We start from the raw sequence: 10,947 nt of genomic DNA on the forward strand, positions 1-10,947 counted from the left end.
CGGCGCGGCCGGTCGGGGGTGGAAGCGCGAGAGGAAGAGCGGGCGCGAGCGCTCGAGTGTGCCGCGCGCTGTAGTGGGCGCCCGAAATACGCCGCGCGGGTAAGTGTTTTTGACCGCGCGCCCAACCCGTTTTAGCGCACGCGCCGTTTTTGCGCGCCCGCTGGAGCGCCCTGATGCGTTGCACGCGCGCTAAAACGACCTATTTTGCGGCGCGGCGCTAGTTTAGCGCGGCTGTTGGAGATGCTCTAACGACCCTTCGCCACCTTCGTTCAGAGTTTTTGATTGATTCAGAAGACCCAGATGGATGGAGAATCACGCTCACCAGTGACTCATCTGAATCAGAGGCTCTCCAGGCTGCATGTGACACCACGCTGTCAAGCGAGGCAGGATTATTGCGCGAGCTCCTTGGTGGTCGTGGTTAATTAAGTACAAATGGGGCACATCCACGTTGTCATGAGCGATCCAAGTAGTTGGCATTTCACTTTCGCCTCACATCACTGGGTTGATTTTGCTCTGGTCGTCTCCCTCCGCGTGCATGATGTTTTAGCTACCCCTCCTTTACGTTATCGCATTTTTTGTGAGGGCCTCCGAAGAAATTAGCGCAAACTTTTTGGCCTTGCCACTAAAATCCGTGAGCTTGTTTCGGAGTAATCTGTCAATTTGAACGGTCTAGAATTAACAAGCCCCCACTCTTTTCTGGAAAGCCATTAGCCCCACTTTAGGTGATGCCCTGGTTTGTTTAGTCGTAGACACCAGTAAAAGATAAAATCATGGGAATAGCCTAGCCTCCGAGCATCTTCTACTGAAACGAATAATCAACTGCTTTTTCGGTACCGTTCTGCTCCCAAAGTTGTATGCTGCTCCTAGATTTCTTGGTTGCTTCATCTAGAAGAAGAAGAAAACAGCGAGTTAGTGACATAACATACATGATGTCACACGCAACTCTAACTTCAAACAGTCTATGAGTATAGCTGCGGTTCTAATCCAATGCATATTAGCAACGGATGCATTTGCACGACACATAAGTAAGCAGGCAAAACTCATGTACTACTTATATTTAGCAGGGGAACATGGAAATGCCATTGATATATCGTATCATATCAGCAAGGGCTAAAGAGACTTTGCCAAGCCAATTATTGGTCTGTATAGTATACTGAAGGGGAAACACAAAGCAAAACCTCATGAGCCGATGGGTTGGGAGTTGGGACCAGTGGAGGAAACACAATTATTGGGACTTTTCTTCTAATCCACCCATCAACGCATGATTTTGTTGTTGCGTCCAGTTTGTTATTAGGGGTACGTAGCCCTACCATATGCACCACCTCCACCCCACTTGGGCGCAACAAACGTTTTCTTGTGTCCAAATCACATGCACACCGTCTAAACTGACTTTTACCCATCCAGGGTTTATTCTCGCCTGGAGTTAAAATAAGGCCTAAAAGATAGGGAGCAGTTGACGCGAGACAGCTGGAATATCTTTCCTGGCCACCATATTTTTTTTTGTTCTCATCTGTAGTACCAAGTGTGCGATTAAATTTGTTACTAACATTGCTCAATTTTTTTTTCGTTACTAACTGAGTGCGTCTCAATACAGCAATGACCGGAGTTGAGTAGGCCTTCACCTTGCATTCGGTACGGAGACCCGTAGAGGTGTATTCTTCTAGAACAAGCTGTTTTTTTTTATAAACTCTATAGCAAGCTGTTTTGCAGCACTGAAAACCTGCAGCGAATCCCAACAAATTGCCTTACTCAAAAAATAAAATAAAAACCCAACAACCTGCTCTCTTTTCCTTTTTCTTTGTTCTTTAATTTTATACCGAGAAAATTACTCCTACTACTAGTAGTACTGATACTTTTTTATACTAATCCAGTACAGAGCCAAAGTGCAAAAAAAGAGAGTAAAACATTTCGGAAACAATTTATCTATTCCGAAGTGCCATTTTATCCTATTTTGGTTATAGTGCATGGAGGGTGGTCATTGGTCATGGTCCGTGCATGTCGAACTTGACCGCAGTCTTTTTTTCCCGAGCGCAGCACGCCATCTGCATGCCAGATTAACAAAGAGTCAGGCTCGGCATACGGCCGGAAAGGCGGCCCCGCTGGGACGGGATCGATCGGTCGTGGTCGGTTGCTTTGCTTGGTAGTAGGATGGATCCTCAAAGTAGTACAGCCAAGGCAACTATCACGTGGACTGCTCCTGCATGTGCGACGTTGCTCCTCTCCCGCACCCTCCATCCATCCTTTTTTTTTTGCGGGATCCATCCATCCTTTTTGACGCGACACGAATTGAAGTTGATTAATCGACAAAAAGAAAGCTGGCTACGTGCACGTTGCATCACGTCGTGCGGCGCACCATGGTTAACGCTCCCATTGGGCGGGCGGCCTGTTGCTCTTGGTGGAAAAACAAAAGCAAAGAGCAAAAAAATAAAAAAAAATCAGGGCAACGGCACCTGTGATCTCTGGTTTGAATCGAATCGTAAATGAAGCACATTATTACTGTAGTACGCAGCAGCAAATTGCAATGAATTAGCACTAGGCCACGCACCAGACGGGTGGACTGCGCATTCAATGAGGCCTGTAATTATTTGAGATTCGTTCACAGGGGAGGAGCCGTCCTCGCTGGAGGGTACCACCCCCGTATATACAACGGTTTAACCTCTCTCTAATCTGGCCATTATGTGGCGTTTCTCCGGATGCCACCCTCAGCTTCCCTCAAATTACTCTAGTGCTAGTACCAATCGCCTACCCACTGGGTCTGGACACCACCATTAGCATGCTCCTCGCCAGCGCTAGGAGACACGCATGCACAGTGCCGCAGAAGGAGCCAGATCGGCTCACCTCTCACGCGGCGATTTCTTTTTCCAGAACGAACATTTTTTATTGTTGAATCTGCTTTACATTAGATTTTTTAGGGTAATGCTTTGCATTAGATTAGATTAGTGTATATAATCGGAACGGCCGAACGGAATTAAAAGCTGTTAGTGTGCGGAGATTCGCTCTGATCCTCCATTTTTTACTGACCCACTGGTATTATTTATTTATTTACTTGGAGCCCCTTCTCTTTGGCGATATATATGATTGATCTCCCTGTAGCCGCCCCGCTAGTAGCCTAGGAGCAGTCGCTTCTCCTGCCGTCTCATCGTTTTCTACTACCTGCTCTCTCGCCAAATGTTGCCACCCAACTAACAAAACAAAAGCCTGCACTTCCGTCCGCCTCCGGCCCCGGCCGCTTCCTTCCTTCCCATCTCTGCCGCCACCACCAAAACCCGCACGCTCGATCGCAAAGCCCAGGAGGACCGGAGCGGGAAGAGAACAAGGCGTGCGCGCGTGAGAGAGAGAGAGAGAGAGAGAGAGAGAGAGAGAGAGAGAGAGAGAGAGAGAGAGAGAGAGAGAGAGAGGTGGCGGAGGAGGAGCGCCGCATGGGGTCGAGGCGGCGGCGCGGGCAGCACCACGGCCGCTGGGTGGTGCCCTCGGTGGCGCCGGCCGCGGCGGCGTTCACGGCGGCCGGGCTGCTGCTCGTCGTCGTCGCGTTCCACTGCTTCCTCTCGCCGCCGCTCGGGGGTGGCGGCGGCGGCGTCCGGCGCCCCAACCCGCCGTTCCTGGTACGCTCCCTCCTCCCAGCAAAGGCCGCGACTTTGCGGCGACGGGGGTCGCCGTCGGTCCGTGCAATGCTCTCCGATTTTCGCTCGCTTCCTGCCTTAATGCCGATTCTGTTTGCTGTTTTTCCTCTCCCCCCCCTTTTGTTTCGCGGAGCAGTTGAACAAACCGGCCGAGTTGCGCAGGAATCTCGTCGGCACCGTCGATTTCACCGTTCCGGTGAGTGGATAATCCCGCGCGTTGCTTCACCGTTTCTTGCGCTTGAACCCGGGAAAATCGAGCGGCCAATTCGCCTGATTAATTTGTTCCGGGGTTTCCTTTCAGAGTGGCGGGAGCAGGCTGGGGGAAGAGCTCTGGGCGTCCAAGACGGCGCACCACTTCGTTGGCTGCAGCGACGCCACCAAGGAGTTCGCCGGTACGCACGCGCGTTGCTTTCACCAATTTCGTTTTCCTTTCGTACACGGATTGTTTTGCTTCACAAGATTAGCATTGCCATTGCTCGTGTTCGTGTCTGACTGCTCGCTAACAGTGAAGTCCCCCCCTTCAGCAGATGCCAAGGCTGTCACCGAGTCGAATCGCTATCTGATGATCGCCACCAGCGGGGGCCTGAACCAGCAGCGAACAGGGGTGAGTAAGAACGAACGTGCTGCCATACTGGTTGCTGGTTTGTCCCATCGAATTATTGTCTTTTTGCTTGGTCCAACAGTGTGAATATATCGCAGTTGAATTACCTCGTAATTTCCATGTATACGTAGCCTACCTGAATTACTGTGTTAGTGGTCTAATGTCAGTCTAGGTTTCGCAATGATGAGACTCTTGGCCATGTGCTAATAGTACAATAATGTCAGTTTCCTTCAGTTGTAAGCATCTATGATATAGCCCTGGTCAATTCAATTTACTCCAACAACTTGTTGACGCCTTTGGCTGCATCCCTGCATTTCCGTCTTTTCTTGGTATGCTCCAACTACTTTTGGAAGCCCTGCATGACTGCGCCTGTGTATTTATTCCTTTCTTGTTAGTATTAGCTGTCGTATACAACTACCTTATACCGTAGGAAACTTGTACCTGAATACTTACTTGCCAATTCTGATCTTGAGTAATCTGAACAACTTCCAGTTCGAGATCATAGTGTGTGTTTGTTGACCTATGAGTTATCAATCTGAACAACTTCCAGTTCGAGATCATAGCTTGTGTTTCTTGACCTGTTAGTATGAGTTATCAATCTGAACAGCTTTCGGTTCGAGGTCATAGCGTGTGTTTCTTGACCAATTAGTATGAGTTATCAACTGTGAACGGGTATCCAGATACACAATTCTCTGTTTGTGCTCAGACTCGTGTCTTCTTGCTATACAGAGTGATGAAACTCTAATGTTCCAACATCAGTAGTTTGTCATGATAATATTCCTCATTTTTAGATAATTGATGAAATTCAATAAATGACTTGAAAACGCTTCTGGTTATCTGTTTCCAGATCATAGATGCTGTTGTTGCAGCGCGCATTCTGAATGCAACACTTGTCATTCCAAAGCTTGATCAGGCATCTTTCTGGAACGACGCAAGGTAATAATCTTTACCCTCTGTTGGTTGTTCTGGCAAAGCACCATGTGCTAATTCGGTGTTCTGTATCACAGTGATTTTGGGGAGATATTTGATGCTGACTCATTCATATCCTCGCTCGCAAATGATGTAAAGATCATACGACAAGTACCTGATATAAATGGGAAAACACCATTTCCATATAAGATGCGTGTACCTAGGAAGTGTACTCCAAAATGCTATGAGAACCGAGTACTACCTGCCCTTTTAAAGAAGCATGTAAGCATTACAGATTGTCAACATGACACATTTCTTATGTTCAGAACTTCAGGCTGAAAATGCTCAATTCTTTTCTGACATGTTTCTTGCATTTCTGCCCATGCAGGTTGTTCAACTAACAAAATTTGACTACCGGGTTTCCAACAGGTTGGAGACTGATCTTCAAAAGCTGAGGTGTAGAATCAATTATCATGCACTAAAGTTCACAGATCCAATTCTCGAAATGGGCCGATTGCTTGTCCAAAGAATGAGAGCCAAAAGCGGACGCTTCATTGCTCTTCACCTAAGGTAATATTTTGTTCAAATAAAATTTTGTGTTGGCTATGCAGTGCAAGCGAATTTTCTTCACCCACATAACCTATGACAGATTTGAGCCTGACATGCTCGCCTTCTCGGGATGCTACTTTGGGGGTGGCGAAATCGAGAGAAGGGAACTAGGTGCAATACGTAAGAGGTGGAATACACTGCATGTAAGAGACCATTCTTCATTCATGGTTATTAATGTATGGCCCTTTCAGTTTTTTTACAGTCACACTCAAACTTATGTGCAGGAAAGCAACCCTGACAGAGAGCGCCGGCATGGCAAATGTCCTCTAACACCTGAAGAAGTTGGCTTCATGCTCAGGGCATTGGGTTTTGGGAAGGATGTCCACCTATATGTTGCGTCGGGGGATGTATATGGAGGAGAGGAGACATTAGCACCTCTGGAAGCGCTCTTCCCAAACTTCCACTCGAAGGAGACTCTATCAAGCAAGGAGGAGCTGGCACCTTTCTTGCCATTCTCGTCTCGCATGGCCGCCCTTGATTATGTAGTGTGTGATGGCAGCGATGTTTTCGTGACAAATAACAATGGCAACATGGCAAGAATGTTGGCTGGTCGAAGGTAATCTCTTTTGTGCAGTTCTACAATAGTTTGAATAGCAGTAGATTTTTTTACAATATCAATTGTTGCCTGCATATTCCAATACCCTTGAAAGGTAAGTAGATTGATTGATTTTTTTTGCTGATTTCAGGAGATACTTTGGGCACAAGAGGACCATACGACCCAATTCTAAGAAGCTCTCTTCACTCTTCCTTAATCGAACCAGCATGAGCTGGGACACATTTGCATCCAAAGTTCAGATGTACCAAAAGGGGTTTATGGGTGAGCCAAATGAGATTAAACTAGGAAAAGGTGAATTTCACGAGCACCCTATGGACTGCATTTGTGCAAGGACAAAGAGAAGAACTGGGCATAGTAAGCCGAACCTAAGCAATCGTGCTGTTGAAGCTCCCGGGAATCATACCAGTGATGCTGAGTTTGACTGGAGCGATTTGGACTATGGAGAGAATACACCCTTGGGAGGGGATTCATCAAATGAGACTGATCCAGACTACGGCCGTATTGCTGGACCAGACATTCCTGAATTGGAGGACATACTCTCAGACTAAAATTGATAGCTATTATAATAGGTTTAGTCACTTAGAAAGGAAAGTTGGTGAAGTTTTTTGTGTACAGAAGCTACTGCAGAATTTATCTTCTCCTGTTTTTCTTTGCATGGAGAAATCAGGAAGAGCTTCTTACAGAAGAAGACAGGTAAATACGGAATACTTGACTTGAGTAAATGATACATTGCCTTTATACACTGGATACCTCAAAGATGAAACTTACGCACCTGCATGATCTTCACGTTTGATTCTGGTATTACAAATTACATTTTAATAGTAGTCTCAGCAATATTTGACACGAAATAGGCATTTGATATGCGGTTCAATTTTGTTAAAAATACATGTTGAACCTAACCGGAAACATACTTCTGTTTGTGTATTTCTAACTTGACTTCAGCAATCTGATACTCCACATGTTTTGTCAATGCAGAAGTAGGCCATCAGTATGAGCAAGACAAATGTACAGCATTTGACTGGTCTGCATCAGATGCTGATTGGCAAATTAGAAGAACTTTTTTGCTTGGTTTTGCATTAATATATTTTAGATTGAACCGTAAAATAGGCGCTAGCCCCTTTTGCTTTATATAGTTTGATGTAATGTGACAGTGAGTTCAAATTTTTGGTCTGCCGTGAAATCTGTACATAACTTAGAACATGAAGAAGAGCAAGAAAGAATGAAAATTTTACCCATTACGCCTGTACGTGTCAGCATCGTTGGATTGTTTGGAGCTGCTCCTTTTCGGGAAATCTATATTTTTATCGCGTTCAGCTCTTGTTTTTTTAGTTGTTATATTCCTGTCCGCTGAACGCTCATTAGTAGGATAATATTAAAATGCACTGAATTTTTTCTCTTGAACTGACAACTGTAGGCGAAACCCCAGCACTGAAACTTTATTAAAAGAAAGATAGAAAGCCAATTGGTTGACATTGTCAAAAATCTTGGCGTTTCTCTGCATCCAAGATGTTCCAGGCAGTCACATTGAAGGGCAGGGTAGAATTTAAACAATAATAACTCATCTTGTTTATCTCTTAGAAAAATTAGATAATTCGTCCTTATAAATCAAGTGCTCCTTAGAGCATCTTTAACAGGCGCCCAACGCGCGGCGCGCTAAAATCTGGTTTGCGGCGCGCCCATCGCCAGGTTTGGCGCGTCGCGTAGCGCTGGCTCCAGCAGCCACGCTAAAATATAGCGCGCGCGCAGCTCCAACAGCGCGCTAAAATGCAGCGCACGCAAGCAGCCGACGCACACATTTATTCTCATTTTTGGCACAAATTTCACACATCAACACAAAACACATGGCATATATTGAATCACAAACATCATTCAACCAAGTTCGTGCCCAAAAGTTCATGCCCACAAGTTCAAATTCATGCCCACAACATAATTCAACCAAGTTCAAAATGCAAACCAAGTTCATGATGACACAAACGAAAGGCACAAGAATCAAGCCTCATCCTCGTCTTCGTCTTCATCCTCATCTTCCTCCGATTCATCCGACTCCTCCGAAGACGATTTTTCCTCCTCCTCTTCATTGTTGCACGCCGTATCCTCATCACGTGAAGCTCGGAAGGTGTTGCCAAGATCTTCAACGGCATCTTCATGCGAAGGTGGCAAACCGGCGCTCGGAGGTGCACCCATGCCCCCAATGAGAGACGCAAAACTCATGCCACACATGCCACCCATGTCGTCCAAGCCGCCCGGAGGTGCTCCAAAGCCACCCAAGCCTCCCACGTCTCCATGGTAGCTCCAAAGCCACCCATGGAACCCATGCCGCCCATGGTAGCTCCAAAGCCACCCATGGAACCAATGCCACCCATGCCGCCAAGGCTACCGCCACCCATGCCGCCAAGGCCACCGCCACCCATGCCGCCAAGGCCACCGCCACCCATGCCGCCAAGGCCACCGCCACCCATTGTGCGAATCATGGCTCTTTTTTGGATCAAGACTTCTTCACGGGCAAGGTTGACATACTCCTTTTGCGCATCATTGAACAAAGATGTGTCCAAGAAGAACAAGTGCTTCTCCCATTCCAACAACTTAGCTCGCTCCTCCATGCCCACCTTCCTCTCCTACAATGCCACTTTCCTCTCCTCGGCGGCCACCCTCCTCTCCTCGGCCGCCAACCTCCTCTCCTCGGCCGCGACATCTTGGTTCCTTGCCATTTTCCTCACCTCGTTGGCTTCTTTTCTTGCCTTGACAATTGCTTCCATAGCATTTTTGAGCTCATCATCTCCTTTCCTCTTCTTCTTTTCTTTTGTGTCTTTCTTCGTGCCATCCGGTCGTTTTGGCTTCAAGTATGAAACCGAGTTTGGTGTGGGGCTTCTCTTGCCATCTTCACTTGATGCATCCTCCTCCTCATCTTCCAAATCAATTGTTCGCTTGCGTTTTTTTGCTCAAATCCAAATCATCAATATCCTCACGCTTCTTCCATTTCTCATCACCCTTCAATACCTCATAGCAATGAGGCAAGGTAAATGGCCTTCCTTTCTTGATCTTCCCATTCTTGGTCCTCTTCTCCTCTCCTTTGAACAAATTTTGTGCAATATTTAACTACATGAAAACAAAACAAGTTAGCACAAGAAACACCAACAACAAGCATGATGAACATGAGGAATGATGAAATGACACTTACCCTATCGTCATCATTGGTGCCACTTGGGTTCAACTTGTCAACCGCTTTTTGTGCGGCCGCCCATTGTTGACAATCCCTATTGATGGTCGACCACCGGGAGCGAAGCGATCGTGCGGAGCGGTCAATTCCACTCATGTTGCGAAGATCAAAGTGTTCTTTCATCCAGAGCCAATAAGCATCTCTACTTTGATCACCTCCAACGGATGGATCCCTCGACACGTCCAACCAAGTTTTGCATAGCACAACATCTTCGTCATTGGTGTAGTTGCCTCCTCTTCCTTTCAGTGCGCTGACAATGCCCTCACCATCCTCGTCCACCTCGAACTCATGGTCTTCGAAATGCATGTCATTGGTTTGAGACCAATGCGAATTGTTCGAGCCAACACCCATAGTTGACATATATGCATCATCGTTCACACTACAAAGTATATAGAACAATGCAATAAGCTATCTATATGTATGCATTCAAAAAATAAAGAAGTAAAAAAAGTTCGGGATTTTTTTTAACCTTTGGGGCATATCATCAAACACATTGTGCGCATCGGCCGCCGGCTCAACAAGTGAGCTCGCCGGTGCTTCGGTAGCCGCCGCGCTTGTCACACGCCCTGCAAGCTTCTTCCTCGGTGCCTTCGAGGTGCTGGAGCCGTCCGCCGCCTTGTTCTTCTTCGCGGATGTCTTGCCCTTCTTCGGCCGCGCCGCATTTGGGAGCTTTGAGGGGGGGTTCACGTGGCTTCATCACGGCGGGCGCCGGCGTGACGCCACCAGCCGCCGAGGTCATCCGCGGCGGCATGAAGAGGCCGCGCGCGAGGCTGATGCCCGAAGGAGCTTCGGCGGAGGCGAGGCCAACGCTCCCAGCGCTAGGGTTTGCGGCAGCGGCGACGGTGGAGGGTTCACGGCTGTAGGATGGGGTGAGGGGGGTGCCGGCGCGTGTGTCCATCGGGTCAGCTTGCCGGCACCGACGCGTGCGGGGCGAAGGTGGCGCGGTGGAGAGAGTGCGGCGCGAGCGCTCGTGTGTGCCGCGCGCGGAAGCGGGCGCACCAAATATGCAGCGCATGATTGCGATTCGGACCGCGCGCCCAACTCTATATGCCGCACGCGCGGTTATTGCGCGCCTGCTGGAGACACTCTACCGATTGCCCCCGTGCTAAAACGGGCAAATTTGCGGCGCGACGCTTGTTTAGCGCGGCTGTTGGAGATGCTCTTAAGTTACTAAATATAAATATTTTTAGAGATTCTAATATGGACTACATGCAGAGCAAAATGAGTGAATCTATTGTTGGAAATATGAGCAATTTATCGAATGATTTTATTAACAGAAATACTAGATAAAGCATGACTAATATAGCAGAGATAAAACAAGTCATACAATCTGATAGAGAGAAGGTAAATAACATCTGCATATATGAAGTAGGACCGAACGCATCTATAGCAAACATATGTAGAGCAAGAAACTGTGACAGAACCTCAAACAGAA

General features: G+C 47.4%; 1 protein-coding gene across 2 annotated transcripts; it reads left to right on the forward strand.

Annotated features, from left to right (window-relative positions):
- Positions 1–3,131: 3,131 nt before the first annotated feature.
- Positions 3,132–7,533, forward strand: LOC119365214 (O-fucosyltransferase 6-like). 2 transcript variants are annotated; one of them, XM_037630821.1, is made up of 11 exons: positions 3,132–3,602; positions 3,757–3,816; positions 3,922–4,012; positions 4,145–4,224; positions 5,069–5,157; positions 5,229–5,412; positions 5,519–5,700; positions 5,780–5,882; positions 5,964–6,295; positions 6,426–6,988; positions 7,271–7,533. In XM_037630821.1, exons 1-10 carry the CDS (start codon positions 3,420–3,422, stop codon positions 6,841–6,843), a joined length of 1,722 nt encoding a protein of 573 aa, XP_037486718.1. In that variant the 5' UTR covers positions 3,132–3,419; the 3' UTR covers positions 6,844–6,988; positions 7,271–7,533. The 2 variants fall into 2 exon arrangements, with proteins under 2 accessions (XP_037486718.1, XP_037486719.1); XM_037630822.1 differs by having other exon boundaries at positions 3,133–3,602; positions 4,148–4,224.
- The last annotated feature ends 3,414 nt before the right edge of the window (positions 7,534–10,947 follow it).

This window comes from Triticum dicoccoides, chromosome 2B (genome assembly GCF_002162155.2).
Source record: "Triticum dicoccoides isolate Atlit2015 ecotype Zavitan chromosome 2B, WEW_v2.0, whole genome shotgun sequence".
NCBI classification, from domain to species: Eukaryota; Viridiplantae; Streptophyta; class Magnoliopsida; order Poales; family Poaceae; genus Triticum; species Triticum dicoccoides.